At 41.5% G+C, this 27,735-nt stretch overlaps 1 protein-coding gene across 1 annotated transcript; it reads left to right on the plus strand.

The window, feature by feature from the left end:
- The first annotated feature begins 9,305 nt into the window (after nucleotides 1-9,305).
- slc43a1a (solute carrier family 43 member 1a) lies at nucleotides 9,306-27,729 on the plus strand. The gene is made up of 15 exons (XM_080501960.1): nucleotides 9,306-9,535; nucleotides 14,485-14,650; nucleotides 15,261-15,453; nucleotides 16,191-16,246; nucleotides 17,094-17,170; nucleotides 23,984-24,076; nucleotides 24,477-24,610; nucleotides 24,696-24,823; nucleotides 25,171-25,317; nucleotides 25,418-25,453; nucleotides 25,545-25,680; nucleotides 25,846-25,978; nucleotides 26,092-26,165; nucleotides 26,633-26,756; nucleotides 26,896-27,729. The coding sequence occupies exons 2-15, from the start codon at nucleotides 14,497-14,499 to the stop codon at nucleotides 27,004-27,006; spliced, it is 1,596 nt and encodes a 531-aa protein (XP_080358086.1). The 5' UTR covers nucleotides 9,306-9,535; nucleotides 14,485-14,496; the 3' UTR covers nucleotides 27,007-27,729.
- The last annotated feature ends 6 nt before the right edge of the window (nucleotides 27,730-27,735 follow it).

Genomic DNA, 27,735 nt, shown 5'->3' on the forward strand with positions numbered 1-27,735 from the left:
CACAAGAGAAGATGAATGAAGCTCAACGACTGGAGCAGCTGATGAGATACTGGGCAGAATAGGTGCATTCGAGAAAAATGGAAAACTACTTTCCAAGTTGGCCAAGGCAGGAGTTTTAAGGCCATGTGAGTGAGAGGCAGCAGGAAAGCCTCCCTGTTTCTGCAAGGGAAACAAGAGGCCAGAGCCAAATGGATGTGTCAAAAAGACGTATTCCGGCTTTGCTTTGTGTTCATGGAGAGCCCTGGATTACATTAAGGAGAAAGTCCTTGCTCCAGATCTTGCCGGGGGGTAAACAACCCCTACTGGAAACTGTTTTGTATCAGCCCAGAGTACTGTTTCCTAAATGATTGGCCGGTAGTTAAGGAGGTTAAATAGACTCCTCTTGTAAAAGTGAACACCGTGCAGTGTTTACAGGCCTCTGTTGCCCTCCTGAGGCGAGCAGCAAGCGTTACTATAAGCTGCTCGCCACTTCTTCTGGGCTGTGAGCATGTTTGACCACCTGTGTGTCGTTCTGAGAGGAGAGGAAAGACGGTGTTATACTCTTCTGCTAATGGAATCACGGGATTAGATATACTTTACGTTTTCAAGTACCGTGAGACCCCTCATTCTCCCCGACCAACTCACCAACCATCCTCTTCTTTTTTTTTAATGAAAATTAAGACCACATTGCGTGTGTGTGTGTGTGTGTGTGTGTGTGTGTGTGTGTGTGTGTGTGTGTGTGTGTGTGTGTGTGTGTGTGTGTGTGTGTGTGTGTGTGTGTGTGTGTGTGTGTGTGTGTGTGTGTGTGTGTGTGTGTGTGTTCGCTGATTGCTGTCTGGACCGTATTTAACTAGAAACAGATTGAAGAATGATAATTAGGCCTAATAAGATGGAATTTCCCAAACTATGTCAAACAGCAGCCGCATCACAGAGACGCTTTTTAAAGGGGATTCAGGTCAATTGGAACCACACACACAAGAGAAATATGATCCTTCTGATAACTCTGTTCAGCGGTATCAACAACAGTTTAACCTCTAAACCTCTGTTCTATCCACAGAACGTTGAAATCATCCTCTATTTATGTATATTGTGACCTCTGTTGGTCGCCAGTTTTATGACAAGAATGAAAGAAAGAAACTTCTCTGCATTCTACCCATCCCATTCATATATAACTTTAACTCCACATATTCACTATCCCAGCCCTCCAACATAGGAATGTTTAGTCAAAATTGTGGCTTTAAATTCAATTTAAATACATGTTTCTTCTGCTGTGACGTCACATCACTTGTGCAATGGGGAGATGCAATGATGGGGTCATTACTAAATATTTCATAATCAAACACCTATTTAACTTTGTCCGTCACACAAATATAATAACAATGTGGACATAGGTGTTTATCTTGGTACCTTCTTCTCATAAAGCCATGGAGAAGTACAAAATACTTTATATGACTTCTGAGGATGGCACAGTCGTTTCAAAAGTTGGTGAAATTTTCATTTTTAACGACACAGATGAAAATCATCCAGGTTATCCATATCGTGCTACAATGTATGGGGTGAGGAATAAGAAATGCAAGTTTGAAAATGTGTATTTCCTCCATTTCCTGGTAAAGATGTCTGAAATTCAGTAAACACAAATGCTATTTCAAAATTGTTAAGTATCCTCTTGAGATAATTTATGCATTCTATCAAATAATCGAGCTGGAGTATTTTACTGTACGTTATGCTGGGCCATCCAGCAGCTTGTAGTATATTAAACCAAAACACATGACAGCAGTTATTTACAGGAAGATTTCACCTGATTTTTTTTTTTTTTTCAACTTATCAAAATCAGACATACGGCATAGTTGGCTGGCTCTGGTACAATACAAGCTCATAATTGGATTCCATCCTGCAGATGACAGCTATCCAGCTTGATACGGTCCGTATTTGATCAACATCTGGCAACTTCGTCCATTAGAAAATACAAAAAGCCTCATCAGGACCATGTCACGTCACAATCAAACTCTATCCGTCAGCATCTCCAGAGAGAGAGAGAGAAACCGTATTGATGCCTGTCGGTCTGGAACCGTTTCAAAAGTCAAATCAAAAACTCTGCGGCTCCACTGGATTCCCGGCCAAATATTTGCCGTACGAGCAGCGAAAAGCCTGGGACAATACTGAATCCTCCATGAAGTGGTCAAGTCTGCCAAAGTCTGCAAGTGTAAAGAGTAGAAAAGAACGATTCATAGAAGTTAAAGAAACAGCCTGAGTTTCGAAATGTGTGGATCAAAATCTTTTTCTTTTTTTTTTTCTCCCTTCAGTTTCAGAGTGAGTTTGAGTCCACCATCAAAGAAAGGCAATTTGATTTATGGAACAATATCAAATCAGCATGCGCAGGAACATGTCGAGGTGATATCCTGACAAGTGAAAGTTTTTTTGGCATCATAACACTCAAGTGTCACTGTCTTCTCAGATCAAATAGATATATATATATATATATATGTACCCACCGTCAATCACAGTATACAAGTTAATCTTGTTTCTGTTTCAGCAGAGCATCTGGCTGCAGCAGGATTTCATTAAACTCCCCTCCCCATAAAGCTAATCAGAGAGCCTGCAAATGAGTTTGCAAAAGCCAAGAGTTTTGTAATATATCTGAATGCTTAACTCACTTCTTTTTGTTCCTCCTTTCTTAATCCTAGGGCTCACGTTGCTTATCCCAGCAAATAAAAAGGCAAAAGTATGTGCAGCCTGTTAGCTCGCCATAAACTACGGATCCCGAGTTAATGGGCCTTTTTCACAGCAGACATTTTGACTTGTCATTGAAGTAAAAGCACAGGTGTGACGCAGTAATTCATCCTTTTATGAGTTTCTAACTTGTAAACTGTGGCCATGTCAGGTTTGTAGATTGTAATTGCACCTTTGAAGCTCTTATTCTTCTCCGAAACTTTGACGAAGAGCTACTAACAGGGAAGCATTACAAATAAATGAAAAGGCCAACTGGAACTTGAGTCAAAGACCAGATTTAAGTGAGAGTGTATTCTCAGTGCAATGCAAATCAAAGTAATGTCCTCGGCTGACAGAGCAGAAATGTTGATTGAAGGAATAAGATACAAATATAGGAGCCTAAAAGAGGTCTATTGTCAGTTTAAGTCTCAGAGGTAAGGCAAAGCGACCTCTAGTGGTCATCGATGTCATGACCAAAGGCAGCGTCAGAGAGGAGAATGCTTCGTGAGTTTTAGTCACCTTGTTAATCATTACTTTTGTCATTCAGACGAATTGGCAGGGGACTGTGGTCTTTGTCTTACGCACTGAGTCAACTGTGAGCCTTAACTTAATTTAAATTAGTTGTCTCCAGTAGAAAGCAGCTTTGTTACTAGTTAACCAAGGTCCCTGTTTACTGGAGGACTGTGTCATTTATTATGAACTAACTGACTGAGCTACTGTGTTTTGTTGTCATTGTGGAAATGCTTTCTGTATTTGTTGTAGGCCTTGTCGTAGCGCTGTGCACCTGTGCTGTACTTTTTGTATTCAGTTCAGTCCTTTGTATTTATTATGAACAAAATATGAATGAAGTGAGCAGCAGTATGAAGTAATGGTCGGAATAAAGAGTCTGCATGCTGTTTTGTGCCTGTGTAATCCAGTTTCCTCCCACAGTCTGAGGATATTCAGTGATTCTGTCTCTCTGTGTTTGCTGTTTGTAGTAAAGTCACTGCCTTTTAAAGGACGGGTAAGTTTAATTATCATTACATGTTGGCATATTCACAACATGTGTGAATATGCCAACAAGTAACAACGATGTACTCAAGTTATTAAACAAGTGTGTCGAAATGTGTTTATTGATACTGTGTGCTTGGTCCCGAATACCACATGTCGAACTTCTAGTACTTATTCAGTTCCATCAATACCATTAAAAGTAACTATTTGATGCTTGATGGTTTTTCCATCGTATCTTTCCCTGAACCTTCCTCTCAGTCGTGTTGTTTTGTGTGTCACGTTACGCCGGCGTGTCCTCACCTCTTTCTCTAAAATCAAACTTCAACTCATCGTGAAGCACAAGTGACTTTAAGGAAAGAACTTAAACGGTGATATGCATGGCTATTGGCCTGCCAAAGTAATTTCTTCACGTGAGAACTACATTTTCCATCTTTTATTGACGTATGTGCAATTGTGTGTGTGTAGAGATTTTTGGCTGCTTGTCAGAAAAAATAAAAAGTCTGAAAAAAATCTGAGCGTGGTGTTGCAAAGGGAGCATGTCAGGTTATATAGTGGCGTATTTCTTCACTTGACTGTTACAGGATGTCAAAAGAGAAGGTCAAAGAAGAAGGCTCTATCGGGAATGTGTTTCCCGGCACATGATTTCCTCAAACACTCAGTGACGGTTCAAAAACTAATGTAACTCACATGTCCGACCTGCCGAAGAGACCGTGGTGGCGTGACGCCGCCACAGTGGGACGGAGTGTAAAGAAACCATTGTTACACTTAGAACAGATAACCGTGATGAGCTTAACAGACAATTTGTTCTGCTTTGTCTTTTTTTTTTTTTTTAGCTGGACAAACAACATTTAACTACCATCTCCTTTTGGAGCCACATGACATAAACTGGCTTCCTGCAGAAGTCGTCACGCCAAGCGGCCTCATTTCTCACGGTTTTGTCCAAAGATTCTCATGGATGCCAAGAGCAGCGGGGGAAAAAAAAAAAAAAAAAAAAAGCAGGTCAGGCAATGTTTTGGTTTCACTGAGTAAATTGTTTGTATCCCTATCAAGCAGGGAATTCTGGTTCTGAGTTTAAAGACTCAAGGACTTGTTTTGCTACCTGAAGACACATTTTAGTCTCACAAATTGCTTTTGCTTGTCTCGCATCACGTTTGTAACTTCTTCCGTCTTTCGCTTTTGGCTTTTGTTTGAATGACGTCATACAAACTTGAATGGTCTATTGGGGGTGTTTATTTCCACGTTCTTGCACAGCAAATAAATCAATTGGCCTTTCACGCGTGCAACAACAATAAGATAACTGAAATATCTGTTTCCTATGATTAGTCAGTGTATCCAGATACATTGGGAAAACCCACCTACATTTATCTACAGGAGATACATAACAAGATAAAATGACTAGAGATTGAATGAAAGAGTGTGTGTGTGTGTGTGTGTGTGTGTGTGTGTGTGTGTGTGTGTGTGTGTGTGTGTGTGTGTGCGTGTGTGTGCAAAAACATTTACAAATGCTTAAATTAAATCATAAATGTTATTAAACCCACACATGTAGACTTTTTTTAAGCATTTATACAAAATATATAAATAAATATACTATTCAGTAATTTTTTTTTTATTTGACATATATTGATGATAATTTACATGCATATATAATATTCTTAAGACGTGGAGTGTGAAAGGAAAAAGTATACTTGATAATCCTTCTGTTGTTGGTTCATGTTATTGTTTTAAATAGATCCATATACAAACAACTGGCCATGGTATGATAAGAGTATTTAATATGAAAGAATAATGTGTACAGAAAGAAATGCATTTACTGAGCAACACACTGCATTTGTAGTGTCCACTCACCTTTTTATTATAAGTTGTTATCTACTGATGTATTCCATTCTTCTCCTCTCCAAAGTGTTTGGGCCAAATGTATCCCCAGCGCAACATATACCACATGAAGGTTCTGGAGGTAAGTGAGAGAACATTGAATTAGCATTACAATTAGTATTTCTGAGTATGTGACAATGGTATGGAGGTGACAAATTCATCTATCCAAGTTATATATATATATATATATATATATATATATATATATATATATATATATATATATATATATATATATATATATATATATATATATATATATATATATATATATATAACGTTTTGCACAACTAAGTGCTGCGGTGGCAGCTGGAGGTGAGGATGGGACATGTTTTTATTCTGTGGGAAGATGGGAAGAAAGAAACCTGAATAATTCTAGCTGACTTTACTGAGAGAGGATAGATATAACGATGAACATACATGCATGAGTCTAAACTGCTATATTGTGATATCTTTTTTTTTTGCTTTGTTATAGACTGAATCTCGACAGTACTGCTGCCTGTCCAGCAGGTGGCGATCTCTATCAGGTTGCAAATTGTGCAAATACATTTTTTTCAGTGCATGAAGAGATGCAAAATTCCTCGTCTGATTTCATTCAACTTTCCTCCACACCCGCTTCATTCTTGTCACAGTTTCGGGTGTTTACACACATACATATACACTCAATTTAGTTTCATCAAGAAATAACAACATGGGGGGAGACCAGACCTCCAAGAAACTTGTTCTGGCACAAGGGAAACAAGCAACGTACCTTTTGCTGCAAGAAGAGTATGTAAATGATCTGGTCAGTGTAAAACAGTCCAATGCTGAATATCACAAAAAAGCACCAACCTTCTGGATCCCAGAATGTTTTCTGGAGTGAAAGTCTGAAGCGAGGGCTTTGGGTTTTGTGGGCAGCAGAATCTAAAAGAAAAGTAATTTGGTCAGAAAGGAAACAGACAATGAATGAATCAGTTTTTACTTCTTTCTTCTTCTTTTTTTTTTTTTAAATCACTGCCTGGAATGAGAACTCAACTCTGCTGTGGCCAGTAAGACCACAATGCATCTTGTTATTCCGTACAATAGATAGATACTTCAGTTCTACAGCATTTATATTTATTTATTTAACCTTTATTTAACCAGGAAAAAAAGCTTGTTGGGATTGAAAATCTCCTTTTCAGGCATGCTGAACATCTCAGTCCTTCGGTCCTACAGCTTGTCTTTCGAGCATCGTCTTTCTTCCTGAGCTCTTTAAAGACTGTCCATTTTCATACTGTAATGTATTTTATGGCATAAGCCCCGTACCGTCTTTTATTGCCTATTAACACTGGAATAGTTCTGGTTTTGGAAGGCTTTATGAGTATTTTGCATTATTCTAGTGTTAGTTTTCGATCGCTGCAAACCAGTTTCCCCGGCAGGACAATGAATGATTTTATAAAAGCGAATGAAAACAATCCAATTAAGACTTGAGGTGCTTGAAAGAGAATAGGGGGACCCCTTTTCCAATCAGTTTGTTTGCATCCTATGATTTTTTTCCCCCTCTTATTCGCAAACTGACAAAACCACAAAAATTGAACAAGTAAATAAAGATTTAAATAAACAGAATGTGAAAGTTTACTATAACTCTTTCCTCTGTGACCTCCATTGCACTTGGGTACATGTGGCACAAATTTATTTTTTTGGGGGGGCGGGGGTGGACAAGGGTCTTTGTGTTCACTCTGTCTACAACAGCTCAGGAAGCTTTGATGGTTTACAGTAGGTACAGGATTAAATTGTTAACCCACATTGTCAGGATATAATGTTCCTTTTGTGGCGCAAAAGCCTTGAACCTGTGCTGGTGTACCTTCTAAGAAACTGATTTTGTACGCTTGAAACACCAAACCCAAGTTTTATTGAGACATGTGTTTGTATCACGAGTCTTTCAGGTAAAAAGTAATCTAAGACTAATTCCTGTTACAATTGACAAAGCAAGGTATTTATTTCCCCCCAAAAATGAAAACCACAAACACAAACACAAACACACACAAAAAAGAGGAAAATCTAAGAGTTAAAAAGGTTCAGGAGTGAAACTATTTGCTGTATTTCAACATTTCTTATTCAATAAATTCAGACTCCTGATGATGTGGCTTTTATTTTAAACACTATGTACACATACGGCTTGAAAAGGAATGCCTCCTGTCCTGACTGCTGCTTTACCCTCACGCCTGATGGTCTTGGAGCAAATTGGTTTGACTTTGGTCTTGTTCACATGCACTCTGTGAATTTTTCAGGTGGGGTCAGAGGTGGCACTTCCTGGTGCCCACAGCTGGAGAGAGCTCACACAAATTCCAGTGGGATTATTTTATTAAGAAATTGGGTCCCAGGGTTCACAGATTTACACCTGCAGCTGGAAGAAATATGTTGAGACCTACTGTAAAGCTGTCACTAACACGACTATGGCGACAGCGAATTGCTATAGATTTTGAGATGGAAAAGTTCCCCGTGAAGCCCTGCAGGGGGCTCCTTTGATCTCCTGATCCAAACCCAGTCAGAGTCGGGAGTGGGGGGGAACTAATGCTTTTGTACGCACCTGACTCTAAGAATTACCAGAACTTGGCTCAATCCGAGAAGGTAATAAAGCTGAATGTCTGCACACAGGAGGGTTAAGCTGATATAACCTCAGTGACTCCTCTGTGTTCAAAATCACTCCCCTTTCTGCAAGTGGAGGATTATTTTTAGCTGGGGTTTTCTTTTTTTTCTTCCCCCCCCCCCCTTTCAAATTATCACAATCATTAGTGTGTCCGTTATTAGAGGGCTGACTGTGTGCTGTTCTGTCAGTATTAAAGATGTACTCAAACATATTTTATGAAGAGCAGGGAGTTTGATTTTAAAGTTTCTTTTTTTCCCCCTCCTAACATTGACGTCCTAAATTATACAACTACTACATGATATCCACTGTGTGACCTCTGCAACAAAGCAACAGATTTGCCAAGTGTATATTTGTGAGGTCATAGTGATTTCAAATTGTGTTCTTCTTGCAGTGAACTCTTCAGGTGTTTCTACTCTGTGGTGCACCACACACATTTTTCTCCCTGTTTGACCGTTCTGAGACTTGTGCAACTATTTAGATAGATAGATAGATAGATAGATAGATAGATAGATAGATAGATAGATAGATAGATAGATAGATAGATAGATAGATAGATAGATAGATAGATAGAACAGTGGAAAGTTATGTTTCCCTGTTGTTTCGGGTATCAGTGACAGCAGAGAGCGTTAATGTTGTATAAGTGCAGTTCACGTCCAGGTTTAAAGTCTGACTCATAAGGAACAATAAACAACGGAGTGCATATTTACAAACGGAACAGTTCAATGTGTTTACACCTTCCTCATTGAGCACTAAATAATAAATAATGCACACGAGATTAAAAAAAAAAAAAAAGATAATGAACTAGTGGAATACACTTATAGAGAAAGATTTATCACAAGCAAAATGCAAGGGGAAACATTACTCTACAAAATGAATAGTTAGTAGAGTTTTTCTTCCATAATATTGTCGCTGCAGGTTTCTTTGTGTTGAGCAGTGCTAATTTACATTTGAAGCCTCTGCAGACTCCACGGGGGAGTTAAGTCCTGTTAAAACATGTGTCCTGTGGAGGGAGAGGTGCTGAATGGAGGCAATTGGGTGACTTCTCTCCACCCTCCGAGGCCGTAAACCACGCAAAAGAGGGAGGGAATTAAAAGTCAAATGGAAAAGAAGAGGGGGAGTCAGCAATGAAACCAGAGAGAGGGAGAGAAAGAGAGAGAGAGAGAGAAGTGTCTTATAGGAACTAACACCAATACCCAACAAGGAACAAAGAAAGCATAGAGAAAGGGGGGGGGAAAGGCGCAATTTAATTTTTAGGGGTCTGATCTGTCACAGCCTGCTGTGAAAGTTTGGTTTTTAAAACCCTCACTCTGCCAGTCATAGAGCAACTAAAGCCTTCAAACCCAAGCATTTCCCTTTGTGAGACGACATACTGACCAAGTAAGTAAATGTTTTACCCGAGTACTCACAACTTCGCCGCTGTTAAGTGAGAAGCGTATATAAGTGTAGTAATGCCCTCCATCAGGAGGTGAATGGATGTTTCACGCTGGTTGTACTTACACACGTGGCATGAGTCACACTGGGAAGAATTTCACGTTGCATCCAAAAAACCGCGCCTCATCTAAACCCGCCAAATATACGTGATGGCTAAATTGTGATGGAAGCAACAGGTAAACTGAAACTGGGAGAAATTAAAGTGCGGTTGAGTGAATCTGAGAGTTTCGAGTAGTTTCGGAAGTGAGTGCCATGCCGTTAACAAGGGGGTTATTTATTTATTTTTAATTTTTTTCTTTTGGTCTTCGTTTCATTTAAATGACTGATGGTTGAGATCCGGCTTCAGTTGTTTTGACCACGACTCTCGTTAATAAACAAACAAACACCCACGTCGACTAATTCGTTGAATTGAAGTTTATTTATTTATTTTTAAAGTCATGCTCGTCACAGCCGGAAGTTGTGGTCGCACGAGCCTTTGTGTCGCCAAACTGAAGTTATGGTGTGCTGCCTTCACGGACGCCCCGGACAGTCTGTGAACTTTAACTGAATTGGAAATTAGCAAAAAAAATTAAAATATTTAAACATATTCAAACTGCCACTGCATCTAGTGGAGGACATATATGTTGCGGAGAAATTAAAGGTTATCATCAGGAAAAAAAACCCGTATATTTAAAAATGAAATCTAGAATTAGATTTTATCATTAACGAGAATGTAACATAACAGGTCAAACGCGCCTGAAGAATTTATTGATTACAGCAACTGAGTTTGTGAAATTTGAACTGGAAAACTGCAGCACTTTTTTTTTTTATTTTTTTAATAATAATAATTTAGAACCAGACGCAGAATAGTGTTTATTGTGCTTGTTTAAAACAATCAAATTGTAACTGCTGTGTCTGTTCACTTACAAATGCATAAAGAGGGAGAAGGTTTAAAAGAGAACAATAAAATGCTTTAAAAAAAAAAAAAGCACACAGATATAAAAGACACACTCATGCAGTCGGTTATTGCACTTTTTGTTTCAGTAGTAATGAGCTATTCAATTATGACCCTGTATGGTCATCTCCACTTCTTTATGGCCCTTTATAGTCAATCAATAAGTTTTGTTTGTGCAGTTCTTATTTGTGTGGCCTGTAGTTGCAGACATAGATGTGGAAAATAGTTCTGCATACAGAATTATTTCATGTTCTGCTTCTCTGCATTAAAGTCACATTTTTGACATGTTGGGCAGCAGGTGATCTTGACCCACCAGGCCGGTAACTGGACCCGGGTGAGGTTACCGCCTGCGGAGAAACAGCTGCTCGGTCGCGTTGTGGGACCCATCGGGGGAAAAGAGGCGCCTATGGAGTATGGTTTATTTTCTTGGAAACTTGTGAGGATAAAGAGTTTGCCCTGCGGTTCTTTGATTCCTGCAGAGTTTGATAAACATGGCTGGTCAAGGTCAGCAATAACCCCACAGGGAAAAAAGAGCAGTGCTCGCATTGTGAGCAGCAGCAGAAATACTTGAAAGGAAGCCGCTCACTTGATGAATCAATTCTCATTTTTCATATATACCCACAACAGGAAAAATTACTTCAATGAAAATAATCTCACACACGGCCCCATGTCACCCCCCCCCCCCAATCCACTGTAAATACTTAAACTCACTCTTGGCCATAACAGTCCACAGTCATGGCAACATTGCATCATGCAGCTGAAGCAGGTATTTCAGGAAACGGCCTCCTAAAATGGGCGGCCAGTCATAGCAGCTTTTACCTGCTCTTCTTTCAAGCAAACACACACACATACACACTTCACGGCTTCATGATAGGAACTCGCAACAGGCTGCCAAGTCAAAAAGCACCGTTATTGACTGTTTAACCAGTTGGTGATCCTTTGTTGTGTGTGTGTGTGTGTCTGTGTGTGTGTGTGTGACAGCATACTACTACAAGTGATGGTCGCTGATAAGTCGCTGAGAAAGAATGTGCTATCAGTCGTGGGGCAGATGGTTGCGTTGATGGAGACGTTGTTTGATTGTGCGCCCTGCATCAGGCCATGCGATCCCTCAACTTGAGATAATCGCTGACAGGAGCAACTGATACCTGACACCTGAAGCCTTTCTTATCGACGCACACTTGTGATGTGAAACCCAAGAGCCACGACTCTCTGTATTATTTACTACATTGTTTCCCAAAGCAGTTGGCTGCCAGGGTGTGAGTGATGTGTAGTGTTTATTGTGTGCGGTTGACACTCGTGATACAGCCACGGCTGCAAATCCAACACATGTGACAGAAACCCTCTATACTTAGGCCTCTTTAATGGACTGGGGCTGTCCTGTCCATGCACCCTTTGCAGTATCAGCACATATTGACGAAGTCAGTCTTTCTGTGTGTGTGTGTTGTTGGTTTTTTTTTGGGGGGGGGGGGGGATTCTAATACTCCACTGTCATATTTGATGCAAAAAAAGACACAAACCTTCAAGGTCAGACGTTTTGGACAATTGCAGTGATGCGGCCACTCAGCCCAAAATTGTTTAAAGCTTCTATATTGACGCTTATGTAATTCATTTGAGACAACAAATCACAATCAAAACATCTTTTTTAACATTACTGTTTGCTTTAAGGTTTGTAGAGCATTCATATAATTTATTATGATGTAAGAAGTAAAAAGAAAATGACATCAAGCAAATATATGATATTCAGAGAAGAGCTCACTGAAGTGAGATTAAAAGTGCGGCTTAGTCTGAAGCATGACCTGGAGCTACAGGCAGAGCTGCCAATGACGTTACACACGTAACATTTATTTTACTGTTTGCGAGTCCCAGTGAAACTGCACTTAGACATTCAGAAAATCCAGTTCTTTTTCATTTTTTTGGTTGATTTGGCTTTTTTTTTTTTTTTTTTTCAGGCATTAGTAGAGTTAGATTCCCTCTCCTGAAAACTCAGACGTGAACACGTCTTGGTGTGGCAGCGAGCGGACTAAAGGAGTGTTTTTCCAACGTGTTTGGGGGAACTATTGACTCAAGCAGTGCACGTCTCAACTACCTTTGTTTGTGGAATTTATTCACAAGTTAATCTGCTGTCCATTTATATGACTTTGTGAAGGAGGTGTGTGTGTGTGTGTGTGTGTGTGTGTGTGTGTGTGTGTGTGTGTGTGTGTGTGTGTGTGTGTGTGTGTGTGTGTGTGTGTGTGTGTGTGTGTGTGTGTGTGTGTGTGTGTGTGTGTGTGTGTGTGTGTGTGTGTGTGTGTGTGTGTGTGTGTGTGTGTGTGCGTGCGTGTGTGTTGAGGGTTTTTCTTCCTTTTCTTTTTTTTCCACGGGGTGTCAATTACAAAGAAATCCCCCCTTTTCAAACTCTTTTCAGCACAAAGCCAGTTCACTGGGCTATGGATAATCGCATTACACACACGCCTCATGAGCACACAGGCAGACACATGGGCACACGCAAAGACAAATCTGTCCCATTAGGGCCTCCTCCACTCTGCGTGCGCACGCTGAATTGACTCCCTCATTAAAAAGTCCTGGAAGTGTTTCCTGTATGAGGCCTTGACCGATGCTCCCAGTTGGGAGCATCGGTTTTTCCTTCCACTTTTTTTTTTCTTCTGCTTCTCAGCCAGAAGAAATCACTCGGTACATTTTGATCTCCGAGTCTTGCGTAGATGTTGTCCATACGTATGTGTGTCTATTTGTGTGTGATTCTGTCAGGCTTCTTGTCCCTCATGTTGCAGGTCGTGACGACCGCTGTCCTCCCCTGTGTGTTTATGTACATCAACTGTGTGTATTTCAGGTGGTCATGACTAACCTGACATTGATTCCCATGGTTGTGTCAATTAAAAAAAAATTTTTTTTACCCCCTCTTGTTTGCTTCTGCGTTTTACTGTTTACACAAAACCTGTGTTACTCCTCGTGTTTGCATAAAAGAAGGAAAACCTGGCTCGATATGCTCGTACCTCGCTGGGCTGCTTCAGGATGAAAATGCCCGTTTCCAAAGTTCGCCACCTAAGTTGTCTCTCAATCAATGGCGTGTTTTGACGGCTCATTCAATGGAAGACTGTGGACAATGAAAGGTGTCAGCTAACCAACTTAAAAAAAAAAAAAAAATACCAGAACGATGACTCGCCCCGTGATCAGTTGTTATGCAAGTTTTGAGAAAAATGTCAAGCAGTTGACTCAGGTCAGGTTCTCCACCGTGTCTCACACACACTCGGCAGTTTATCACAAAGCTTGCAGAGTGGAGTGGAGTTGTTCACTGTTACATGAAGACAAGTTAAAAAATATGATACCCACTAATATTAGAAATGATTTATAGACTAATAAATGAAGATTTGTTACCTTTTTGCTTGGGTTTTTTTTTTTTATTCCTCGTTGCTGTGATCGATATCAGTGATTCATGCTTGATGAGAAGTGAAATGCTCTCGCATTAGTACTGTAATGTTTTGATGTTACATAATCAGTGTTTATCTGCGAGGTTTCACTTGAAAAACAAATATTGGACTTGAACGGTTCAATAAAATGTCAGGAAAATTGGTTAATCGTACTAAAGTCAAAGGCTGAATATTCTTTAAAGTTTGAATTTCATTCAGAAAAACAAACCTTAATATTTAAGAGGTTAGCTTTATGTCATGTGGCTTTTTTTTTTTAATTGTTTTTAGCTCCATAACGGGCTAAAATGGTTACTAAAACAGCTGACGGGGCTCCTCATATAGGTTGTTTTCAAATTAAGATATCAGAAAATTGAATAAGCAAAAATACCAGGATACCTCCATAAAAGTCAAACAAATACATTTCTTGATTGCTTATTCATCTGTGATATTCTGCCCGTGCTATTATTAGACATATAGTGACACATCCGGATATATGTTTGGTTCAACAGGTTTTGTTCCTTTTTCATTTCCCTACTCTTCTTCTTGCCTCCCACCAGAAAGCAGCAGCCATGGCGCCCTCTCTCCTCCAGGCCTACAGAAGGCGCTGGTGGATGGCGGTAACGGCGGTCATTGAAAACCTGCTGTGTTCTGCTGTGCTGCTTGGCTGGGGCTCCCTGCTCATCATGCTGAAGAGCGAAGGCTTCTACTCCCACCTGTGCTCAGGTAACGTCGAACCCACTCTTGTCATCTGGCTGAGACACAGAGTACACACCTTTGGCCATTAAGAGTGTCAGAAACGTGACAAATGTTATGTAACACTGAAGCACTTTTCCTTTGACACCGTATTACTGATGATTGCTTAAGAAAATAAGCCAGTGGTTCTGTTTTCAAAACATAAAAAAAAAAAATGACAGGAATAGAAAGATGAATCTACACGTTTTCAGATAACAAAATGTGCGTCTTTTCCGTTTGTGAGTGGTTTTGTTTATGCGTACCCCATGAAACCTTTGAAACATGAACTGTTTAGTCGTATAGATGCTTCTTTTTGGTTAATCCGGCGAAAGTACTCGCTATTTATTGCGATTAAGGGAGATTAAAAAAAGGAAAAAGTGTTTCAGATTTTTGCAATCGCGTGAGTATTTTGAACTCTTAAGACTTCAAATCATTACAAATTTGTTTCAAACCCACCCTAGTGTATCTCAAACAAGTCTAGTGCACATTGTAATTGCTATATTTCAGACGGAGATTTGCTCTTCTCTTCGAGGAGACATAATGGGTTGTTCCCCCCCCGTGGGCTGTCTTCCTTATCGACTGTGCACACTTGTTGCTGCAGTGAACGACTCGGTGGTCCAGCACGTGGACAATTCCTCCGGCGGCGAGGTGGAGGAGTGGCTGAGCTGCGTGGACCAGGAGGAGATGCTGAACCTGGGCTTCACCATCGGCTCCTTCTTACTCAGCGCCACCACCCTGCCTCTCGGCATCCTAATGGACAAGTTCGGCCCGCGTCCCATTCGGCTGGTGGGCAGGTAAAAGATGGCCTCGTGTCGGATGTGAGAGGAGACGCAACGCTGGTGTACAGATGCAGATTTGTCCTTGGCACAAGTCACAGAGTTATGGAAAGTCTTTCCTCAAGCGAAGACACATGTGCCACAAATATGCAAACCTACTGTAACTGTTGTGCTCACAGTAATATGAGAGTAGCTTGATGACATTCCCAAAGTGGGAGGTGGTGGATTTAGCCTTTTGTCTGTCATGCATGCGCTTCTGTGGGTGTGGTAGTAGATCGCTTTTTGTGTGCTCGCCTGGCTTTCCTTATTGGGCTGGGGGAATATGGAAATCCTTTCTCTCTTTGACACTGGTGTGTTATGATGGAGTAAAGTCACTATGTGCAGTACAAATATACACGTGAAAAGAAAACCCGACGCAGAATTCTTTTAAAATGTCACACCATTCAGACTCAAGGCATGAAGACGTTGAAGTGCTTTACAGGCGCAGAGAAAATAAATTGAGATTAGCAAAATAGGATAAAGTTAAACACAGTACATGTGAAGTTAATAGAAGTTTGAATGATGAAACCAAAAACAAATTGCCCATGGAGCTGCTTCACTGAGAAGGTTAAAATTCCTTTGCCTAACATTTTCTATAAATGATTCATGTGTAAAGTCACCACTGAGTTGTCAAGCAGCTAATTATTTTAAGCTTTTTTTTTTTTTTTTGCAATTGTCCTCAGGGATTTTTAATTTTGTCGTATTTTCCATTGCAGTTCGTGTTTTGGTCTCTCCTGCATTCTGATGGCTTCGTCTGCTTACGACCCCAAAGGTGAGGATTAATGATTGTTGACATTCAGACGTATGCTCGTAAATGATCGATGCCATCAAGCTGTTCCATCCATAAAGTCTTTTTTAGATCGAATACTTGACATATGGTCTCCACAACTCTACTACTATTAACCCCTCAGGCTGTAAAGAGGAGGAAAGGTTTGAAATGATCAACATATCATAAGCCTGTAACAACTTCACAGTTTGGAATAACATCAATTCAGTTGATTTCCGCCTTAGATCTCGTTCAGAACTATTTTAAGGCTCCGGATCTCTGTTTGTTTTATTGCTCTGATGTTCTTTAACGCTCACTCCACCCACTCTGTACAATGCATTACTACCCATTCTGAGTTTGATGCAGGTTAACCTTGTTCATTCATCCACCTGAGATACGTTTCAATTGAAGTTGCAGGGCGTTGGAGCCGATCTCAGTTTACACCCTGGATGAGTCGTCATTCCATCACAGGACAAACACAAAGGCAGACAAGCACAAATTTGGTCATGCGGACAAGTTTAGCGTCATCAATCTCGAGCACACGTGTTTGGGCTGCGTGAGGAGAGAACAAACTTTACTCGCCGCCCTCCAAGTCTGGATTGGAACCATGGGTATTCTCATGGCACAGTCATCGGGTCATTTCACCCCGACTGCTGAGTCACAGTTTTAAACAACTTGAAACTTTCTCCAGCCACCTTGTTTAATTGTTTTGATCCGTATTCATGACCCAGATTATAGCAAGTAGGTCAATGCTAAATGCTAAACACCTTGTTCTGAGCAAGTGATTTGTTTTTTTGTTTTTTATTTCTCTGTGTGTTGATATGTGGGTTTTCTTCCTGCTGCTTCTCCACAGTTCTGTCAGCACTCATCTTCTTGGCTCTGTCCTTTAATGGCTTCGGGGGCATCTGCCTGACCTTCACCTCCCTCACGGTGAGTCCCACCGCATAGCGAACAACACAAGTTAAAAATATCCCGATTCATTGTCATCGCAAGTATTTATGGATGTATTCATGCGAATGCAAGTTTGGTGTTGCCACCCGAGACGAGGTCGACGACGCGGCAGACACGACTCGAGCTCATGGGGAAAGGCTTTGTTACTGTATTATATATTATATACTGTACTTATTGCACATTTCTTGACAGTTCTACACACATAGAATGGATAGATTGAATTGTAAGAGAAGAAAAATAAACCAAAGTGAGGTAAGAATAATTTAAACAGCCACAAGCCTCTGTCTTCTTTCTTTTACATTCGTGGCACACAAGGTTGTTTTTGTTCCGAAGGAAAGAGTTGACAGCAACACTCCAACCTGAAAGCTTTTATTGTTTTTGTTCTTCTAGATTCTCTCTTGCATTAATCATGATTTGGGACAAACTTGTCTCGTGTTTCTACTGACTGTAATCCCCGTGTTATAGTTCTGGAGCTCCCTAAAGAAAGAAGTCTGCACTGCAGTCACATAAGGGATATTCTTAGAAAGTCCCGATGTACAGCTCCGTTCCTGGAAGGAATGAGCGGAGAGGCTTTGGTAGCTGACCGTCTCAGCGTGTCTGGGGCCTCTGTTTGTCTCAGCTGAGGAAACAGCCCGTCGTCACCGGGAGCTGCGTTTGTTTACCTCCACGTCAGGCCCCGTCTATTTGCGTGTGATGTGTCAGCTGGCACCACCATTATCAAGTGTGTTTTATGTTGGTCGCTTGCCTCCAGTGTCCTGCCAAGCATTCAGGTGTTTGCGCTGCACGCCGGTACAGCATGTTTCCATCAGTGCCGCACATGACTTCTCCCCAGATGGAAAGTTTGTGCTTCGACCAATAAAGACTCGCGGCTCGCAGCACACCCTCCCCAAAGCTGAGCCACGTTACCTCAATTCAAAAATAGTCAAGGTCGCTTTGTTTTCTTTCCTCTTTTTTTTTTCTTTTCCTTCTCTTGACTTCCATTTGTCCTCTGTTCCTTTTTTCACGATCTCTTCTCATACAAAAAAAAAACAACAACAATCCAAGCTTTAAACTCAGCATGACTGTGCACACATGTTGATGTACAAACGTGTGTGCGTGGGTATGTTCACGCAGGGAGACGAACATGAAACAGATGTTTGGATAGTGGGGGCTCAGGCGGTCTGTGGGCAGATGACCTTGTGCTGTGACGTTTTCACTGTGTGTGCCTGTTGCAGACTGGCTCTCCAGGCAACAACGGTTAAGTGTGTCCCTGTGATGTAACTCTGGTTTAGAGGAGCGCTTCCTTTCATCGTATTGTAAACTACTTACAGTGCTGATAAGCATCTGAGGCAGAAGTTGTTTTTATTATATAAATCATGAAGGATAAATCAACAGAAAACAATAGTGTGGGAGGATGAAACCCTAACCCCCCCCCCCCCCCCCCCCCAACTGTCACGCTTAATCTCGCGCCAAGTTGTTTGGTTGGATGCCAAATTTCATAATGTATTTCACATTATAACATTGTGACAGCTGTCGCCATTCATATGCAATTTGAAATCAGTAACAGGCTCTTCTTGTGTTACAGGTTAAATATGAATTGTCTTCAGATGTGGGTTTGTGTGGTATTGTCTCACTCCATGTTTGCTCTGAGATGGACATGGGAACAAATAAACACAAGACATAAGATAGATTTATTTTTTTACTAATTAATTTGCACAAATATATTAAGAAATACACAACACTTGGAGCTTTTCTCTTGATTTAAAAAAAAGAGAGAGATGATTTGGAGAACATTTAAATCTAAATTTAATATAAACTTAAAAGGTTATAGTTTAAAAATATCTCTTGACATTTTACAAAATGATCCAAACATTCTCAACACTGTTTTGTTTTGTTTTTCTACAATAGGGAAATGTTTTTGGAATGTTGAAAAAAAAAAACAAGCTTATAAAAGCAGCACGTTGAATCTGAAACGCATCAAAACACACGATTTAAGCTGTTGTCTTTTGCATTTTCAGAAAGTTTGCTCTGTAGGATCATGAACATTCGTCTCCGCACATCAAGTCCACACACACACACACACACACATATCAAACGAGGGCTCCTGACAATGTAGAAAACAAGAGATTAGCAATGCTCGATCATATCTGAGAGGGAAATCAGTTTGTATCCTGTTGAGCACATGATGCTCCCTCTATTGTCATAATCGTACCACGACAAAAGGTTAATATTACACAAACACACACCAGAGTAATGTGCAGCCGCCCCCTCCGGTTTGTCCCCGTTCGACCTCTGTGTGCGTCGTCCCCTCCCTCTGCTCACGCCGGTAATTGGGCTGAGTTTACCATCATTGACTGACCTCCACGCCGCTGTTGTTGCCGTTTTGAAGTGCGAGTGACGGCAGAGCGCGAGGCCCGAGAGACACGCATGCTCATGCCATCAAGATTTGAACCATGTGTTCAAGGATAATGACTAACTGGAGTATAAGTCAAGATCGCTCTGTTCTTTTGGGCAGCGGTGGAGGAAAAGACAGTGACGGACTTCTTTCGTTGGAGTTATTATTGTGCCGTGTGTTTCAATTAAAGGTGTTATGATATTATCAATTCATACAGGAAAACATGCCCTCTCATTCTCTCATCTAATGTGGTGGGTGCATTCGAAAACACGCGTTGTTGCACCAGTGCGGTTTATTTTCATGTCCACAGCTTCTCTGTTTATAGTAGTAATAGTACATGTAATAATAAAGTCATGTTATCAACAAATGCATAAACTTGGCAGAAGAATCCCACTGAAAGAAATCCTTTAGATAGTGCAAGAGGGTTAACCTTTTAAGACCTAAGCTTCTGCTCTTCTCATAATCTGTAGTGACGCTTTCCTATATTTTGGCGAGAGCTTGTGTGGGAAAGTGCGACTGGTGACATTTTGGGTTGTTGGAACTTTTCAACATGGAAGCCGGATATGATGCAATCAGAGAGAGCTGGAGAGACAGGAGAGAGGAGATGACAAAATGTAACACTCTGTACATATTTAATTAGTTATGAGTGCAATATTTCATATGTAGGCCTATAATTACGATGCTATTTACGGCGGTTTGATTCTTTAGCTTTATGTCTGTAAAACCGCCGACTCCTCAAAACTACTGCGGCTTCTCCTCAAATAACCTGAATTGTCACTCGCTGTATTCCACAGTAGGAATTGTAAAACGGTTGGTCATCAAGAGCTCACAGCCCTTGAACTGCATCCTCTGTACACACACACAAAAAAAACCAACTAAACAAACATCAAAAAGCCTGTGTGAATGTGCCTGTGCACTGGCATGGCTGAGTCCCAGCCAGGTGATTCACCAATGCATCATTTTCCTTCGAAGCAACATGCCGACACAAATGTCAAACCACATCTCAACCGTTAATGATCAATGTCAACTATGTTCGGTATGAATGGGAGCTGGTGTGACCTGTGTTGACATTGACGTTGAAGGAATGAGCAGCCGCCTTGTAGTTAGTAAAACAGACACGGGATTGCCTTCAAACAGCACCGGCTCCAGGCGGAGGCCTGTCCCATCACACACTAGTGGTAAAAAAAAAAAAAAAAAAGTGCCCAGCTGTCAGTCTTCTAGTTTCTAATAGAAGTGTCAGAGAGGCCAAATTTATTTAAAATTGGTCAGCAAACAGATGCTAATACAGAGAAGTGAGGTGAGCTCCTGGAAGGATGCTATAGGCCTCGTGTGAAGCCGCATGCCGGGAAGGTTTTATATGGTTACCGCGTCTCATTGTGTCTTATGTAAGCTTTCCGCAGCGGAACGGGAGGGGTAATAAAGGCCAAAACGACCCACGAGTGGCGAGAAGGGCTGAGATGCAAAGGAGAAACCGTTGATAATCAGCTGGGGCTTCGTGTTTCCTGCCGGGACCTCTGCAGAGAGCGGCGCTGCAGCTGCAGCATGGGGACATCAGTCAAATCTAATTTATCTCCACGGTACATGGGGTTGGCGGCCTTTGTGTTGAGGTTACGCGTTCTCCTTTGCAGACGTGGGTTTTCTTCAATTGTGTAGTTGGGCTTTATTTGGCACAAACATGTGGGTGCATGTGACTCTCTCTCTCTCTCTCTCTCTCTCTCTCTCTCTCTCTCTCTCTCTCTCTCTCTCTCTCTCTCTCTCTCTCTCCCCCTCTGCCACCATGAGTTTGATGAAACAGTATAAAACTAATTGAGAACATGATCACTGTCTCTAATCACATTTCTCAATTTTCCACCACGGTTTGGCCACTTCTTCCTTTGTACGCCGTCTGTAATCGGCCTCTATTTCACAACTTCAGCGCTCAACTGGAACTTCTGTGCTCATTAATCTACTATTTGGCCCTTTCTTTGAACGATTGCAGCCTTAATTAAACTCGGTGCCAAAGTCTTACAACACCCAAGCGAGTGAGCACAGTGGGAGGAGAGCCTGAACTGATTAGTCGTGACAACCAAAGCCCCACTTGTGTGGCTTTCTGACACTAGTTGACCTCTGTATGCCTCCCGAAAGTCATGTGGCCACTGCAACATTCGCGTGCAGGATGTGTGTTTGTGTGAAATGTGTATTTTATAGGGAGCGTCAGAGCAGAGAGGTGGCACAGATTTCAACCATTTACTTTGCTTTCTGCATCACCGTTTCGTACATTCTTCAAACCTCCATCGAGTCCAGCTCAGCAGACCCTTTTAGCCAAAGAGAGACGTGAAGTGTTTTGTTTCTTAGAATTGCTGAATGAGGACGAGTGTTCTCCTGGATGTTTTTTCCCGTCTCTGTCAGACAGTCCGGCCCTCCCCCGAACATCCCCAGGAAAGCTTTTCCCTCCACGTTAACCCACTAAACTCTTGTTATCAGAGGTAGTTTTGGTTTGTTGCAGACTGACTCTAATCACCAACACAACTACTACTTGTTAACCCTGACCCTCAACCGGTAACTCCCAAATCATTAGAATATTCTCCGTGAGGACTTGGATGTTTTCTCGACAGTGATGGAAATCCACATTTGCCTCCCAGAATTGATAATGCAGGGCATAAATATCCTGAAAACCTTTATAAAGCTTTTTTGTTTTTTTTAAGGATTAAAGGATTCCAGTTGTACAAAAGCTACTCTAACCACTATTTTCATCAGGTGACTGTAGCGTGGGAGAGGAAGTTGATAGTAATGTGTCCACAGAGGATCATCATCAGACTGCAGGTTCCCTCAGATCAGGAAAGATTGATACTCTTCTTTCACCCGGTTTTAGTTGCTTCTTTCTAGTTCCCACCGCTATAGCAGTGTTATTTTGGCAGCAGCAGATATCTGCTTTCAACAAAAGTCCTACTGTAAACTAAGTGCCAAACAACAAACAAGATATAAATGTATTCGAGTAAACAGTGGAGCTGTCGGCACGAGATCGCTGAGATTGAAAAAAGCATTCCACAAGTTACAGTGAAGCCTTAAGATACTCTTGAAAAGGTCTAAAAGCGTATCGAATATCATTTCAGGACTTTAAAAAAAACAGTCTGACCTATTAAATGACATTGAACATAAACATTACATTTCAGATGTGATTATTAAGAATATGTATAATTGAACAAAACCAAACTTGTTTCACAAGTTGTGGCCTGAAAAGCGCTCTTAAAAAAGTCCTGTGAAAAGTTGCACAATCTTGTTGCCACATAAATTACACATTTGAGAAGTTTTGACGTTGATATAATGTGACACTGGCAGAAAAAGGGCCCCAAATGGACGTAAGAACAAAAACTGAGGTTCTGTCATTTGTTCCGGGTTTAGTTTTATAGTGCATGGTGTCATCATTTATGCTGGGGAGGTTCTGCAGTTTTGCACATTTGCACATCACCTATGCAATTTTTTTGTTGTTTTTTTAATAAAATTCCTCTTTTGACCATATGAGAATTCTGGAGCTCTGCATTGAGCTTCGAAGCGTTATAATAAATGAGGTCTACCTCATTGACATCAGTGCGAGGGTGTGGAAAGTGCACGTTACAGTTGCATGGAAAAAGGTGTCCCGACACGGCTCAGTGACCTCCGACACAGCGCGCAGATTAGGTGGCAGCAGTTTGGAGAACCACGTTCAGTACTGAGAAAAAGTGGCGAGCGTGTCATGCAGCGCACCAAAAATCCCACACATGTGATTTTATAATCGTGATTGACCCACTTAAAACTCTAATCAAAGGACACTAAATGAGCTGCCAGCACAATAGGTCATTGTTATGTTTACTAAGCTACTTACTACTGTAAATAGGTCGACCTAATATATGATGTGTTAGTGCCTGGTGCCCGCCACCTTGTCCCTTTTGCCTTGTGTCATGCATGGCCTCGTGCTGGCTGCAGAGAGACCAGTGAAGTTCACCCAGAGGCAGACTATACATCGGCGTTAATCCCCCACACTGGAAAAATTGTTGAAACGGCAAAAAAAAAAAAAGTAGTCATGAATGGTGTCTGAAGTATGGCTTAAGTCTGTGTTTGAACTGAGGGGGTCAATGTAAAAAAAAAAAGAAAATGGGTCACAACTTTGTTTCTTGATTCCCATGACATGGACACTAATATTTTTTTAATGAGGCTGCTCTGCGGGGTGAGAGAAGTGTTACTAAGTGCAAAAAAGTCCGCATGCAGGAACAGTGAACGTCTGTTGGTCCTGAGCAAACTCCGCAGTCTGGATGCGCCAGCGTTCACTGCAGCATCCATGCGCCATCTGCTGGCAGACCTGTGTAGTGCACCACCACCACCACCAGGAGGCTTTTCTTATCCGACCTTATCTTTAACTAGTGTGATAAATGTTTTATGTGTCCACTCCTCTGTGCCCGCAGCTCCCCAACATGTTTGGTGCCCTGAGCTCCACCGTCATGTCTCTGATGATTGGTTCGTACGCCTCCTCTGCAGTCACCTTCCCCGGAGTGAAGGTAAAGCACAAAAAGTTTAAGTTAACAATCTGTTATAATTACGCACGTACATGCTTTTCAAACGACGTGAATTTTAAAAGGCATATGGCCACATCCTGATGCCTGTGAGACATAAACAGCGCGATGGGCCACAGTTGTAAAGCGTAATTGGCCGGGAAGCAACACTCTGGATGGTGATGTTGTTCTGTGTCTGAGATTAAAGAGAAAAGGGGAAAAAAAGAAAAAAGTTTGGTTAACACGTTCACTGTAAAAACTTTACAATGTGATAATATGTCAATGTCGTGTTTACAACTGTCTGTTGCCCCATGTGGTTTAAAAAAAAAAAACCGTGAGTGAGGTTTGTAACAGATGAACAGTTTGAATCTCACCAAACCTCAACAGCCATTTCGCTTCTCCTCAGCTGATCTACGACGCAGGAGTCTCCTTCCAGGTCATCATGTGGGTGTGGGCCGGTCTGGCCGGCTTTGTCTTTGTCAACTGTTTTCTAAACTGGCCCGTCGAAGGCTTCCCGACACCGGACGAAGTGGACTACAGGTCAGTGTCTCTCCTGGTCCACAAGTCACTTTGAGTATTCTCTTCTGAACCATAATCCCCCTCATTTGTGCGTTGTGGTTCACAGTAAGATCAGAACGCTGCTGGAGGTGCCTTCGCCTGACCAGAACGGTGTCATCGAGGGGCTCAAGGAGAAAAATGGAGACGTCCGACACTCCACCGAGAAGCTTCCCAATGGGACCGAGGCTGCACCCAGTAAGTCCCTACTGACGTCGGCTCAGAGACATTTTCACCCCGAACGTGTACATTTTGAGAAGCTGCGCTCAAACGTGAGGCCAAATGTCACTGAAACACAAGTGAACACACAAAACCAGTGTACTTTTTCCAAAACAATTTGTTGGACAGTGCTCTTCTCCCAAATGTTTATATCCTTGCACTTAAGATTGCAGTTTTCTAAATTGAATGAAGTAACAACAGAATGTTCCACAATTTTTACCATTAAAGAAATTTAAAAACACCCATTGGGATCTCATCTCATGACCTGAATGGTAAAACAAAAAAACAACAACTAAAGAGCCTCACCCCCCGCCCCCCTTCTTCAGGCGCTGTTCCTTTCCGCCGGTCTGTCTTCTCTCCCATCTTCCTGTGGAGTCTGGTTACTATGGGGATGTCTCAGCTCAGGATCATCTTCTTTATGGGCGCGATGAACAAGATGCTGGAGTTCATGGTAACACATGGAGAGGAGCACCGTGAGTTTCCTATAATTACCTCATCCTAGGTTTTTTTTTTTTTTAATACCAAAGGTTCTTTAAGTCGTTCTAACAGTGTTTCTATTTTGTCATATTGCAGCATCTGATGAGCTGGCGCTGCAATCACAGGATCAAGGTGAGTGACCTGATGATGGAGGTTTGTTCACTTGAAATCATTTGTCTGTGATTAAAAAAAAAAAAACCCAACATCTGTCATTTCTTTATAGTGAGCTTCTACTCGTCCATCTTCGGGACGCTGCAGCTGCTGTGTCTGCTCACGTGTCCTCTGATTGGCTACATCATGGACTGGAAGATGAAGGAGTGTAAAGAGGAGAAGACCATGATCTCAGGCACAGAGCAGGGGTACGAGATCTCGTGAAACGTGGAAATAAGAAAGAGTTCTGCTTTCAGCATTCAGTTCGGGAAACAAATAAATGATCGTATTGGAAACGAGGCCACTAGAGGCGGCAGGTCACAGACAGAACCTTCATTCAAACAACACACTTTTTTTACCCCCCCCGCCATCAGGCTGATGACCGGAACCAAGAAGCGAGACCGTAAGATCCAGAAAGTGACCAACGCCATGAGGGCCTTCATCCTCACCAACATGCTGCTGCTCTTGTTTGGAATCTGCTGCCTGATCGATAACCTGCCTCTACAGGTAGGAAACACACACCAAGACAGCCAAACAACACGGAATATATTAAAAACAAATTGTTTTTGGGGGAAAAAAAAGTGCTTCCACATTCAGATCTGTTTATTTCTCTGCCGTAGATCTTGACTTTCATTCTGCACACGATGGTCCGAGGCTTCATCCACTCCTGCTGCGGGGGGCTGTACGCTGCTGTGTGAGTGCTGAACACCGTCACTGACAAAACAGGCTTCACGATACATCCTGTTCCTTTTTTTTGTTTGTTTTTTTTCCCGCTGTACTTTTCGATTCATTAATAAGATAATTTAACAACTTAATAACTATACAATGTGTAAGTCAACGCCGGCCTCTTCTCTGACCCATTTCATGTTATTTCCCGACACCATATAAACACCTGACATAAAGCAGCACTTTAACAGTGTGATAAAAGCAACCAGATGTGTGCCGGGAAACCGCAACAGCACAACCGAAATGCTGTTTTCTCTTGAACAAATCTCATCCGCCGTATCATTTAGTTATAACTCTAAGGAGAGTTTATAATAAATGATAAAAAGAACCAATTATCTTTGTGTTTTTGATATTTGTTAATCTTCCAGAGTCCAATTTCATCTAATTTATTCAGTTAAGCTTTAACCAAACTGTCTCTCTCTCTCTCTCTCTTAGTTACCCATCAAACCACTTCGGTACACTGACAGGCCTTCAGTCCATGATCAGCGCCGTGGTGGCTCTGCTGCAGCAGCCACTTTTCATTGCCATGGTCGGACCGCTGCACGGAGACCCCTACTGGGTGAGTGGACAAAGATAAGAAAGATCACAAAGTTTAAACCTTTTTGGTGGTCCCACCCTGAAATGTAAAAAAATGTTGTCACTACTTTCACGGATCCACCGCGAAATAACCCGAAACTTTCCATCTGTCGTTCCCGCAGATCAACGTGGGCCTGCTCATCTTCTCATTGGCTGGCTTCTTGCTGCCAGCGTATCTGTTTTACCACCGCAGAAACCTGCTGAGAGAAAAGGAGTCAAGAGAGAAGCGGTAAAGAGGCTAAAACCTCACAACAAAACCCCCAAGCTGAGGGAGAACTATGCCTTCCAAATGAGAACCAGCATTCTTACCCCTCCACATATATATATATATATATATATATATATATGTACACATACACACAGCAGAGTAAACTTCCTCCTGCTCCCATTTCAAATTAAAATCCTAGCTTCAAATTAGAGCTCACGATTGTTTCACACACAGCCCAGTCGCACACTAACTTTCTATATAGTTGGGTTACTTTGATTGTCGCTGGTGCCAATTCTGCCCACGGCAAACCCGTTTTCCGAACTGACTTGGAGTTCTCTGCCGTGTGGGAGAAGATGTGTCATCCTTTGTTGCTGTTTTTATTTATTCTGGTGTCAGTCAAAGAGCCAAATTAGTGTGACACAAAGCCATAGATTTCACTTGCAGCCAATGCAAAGACAAACTGTGGACATCACAGTACTTGAAATGCTGTCGTGTACTTTTCAAAGGCGTCAATAATCATCACAATCCTTGCTAAAAAACCAAAGAATAGCTTGAAATTTGAATTTGTCAATACTGTTTTGCACAACAGAGCTTTTAGTCTTTAAATTGTGCTACTACTGTATTTCCCATAAAATAATAAAAAAAAACTGCTAATATGTGTTCAACTATATTCAACACAGAAAATATTTTAAAATTTGGGTATTTGAATATCACAATTTTTATGAAGGACTTTTCGAGGTATTTTTAGAATCTC

The sequence above is a fragment of the Blennius ocellaris genome, assembly GCF_963422515.1.
Source record: "Blennius ocellaris genome assembly, chromosome: 9".
Lineage (NCBI taxonomy): Eukaryota > Metazoa > Chordata > Actinopteri > Blenniiformes > Blenniidae > Blennius > Blennius ocellaris.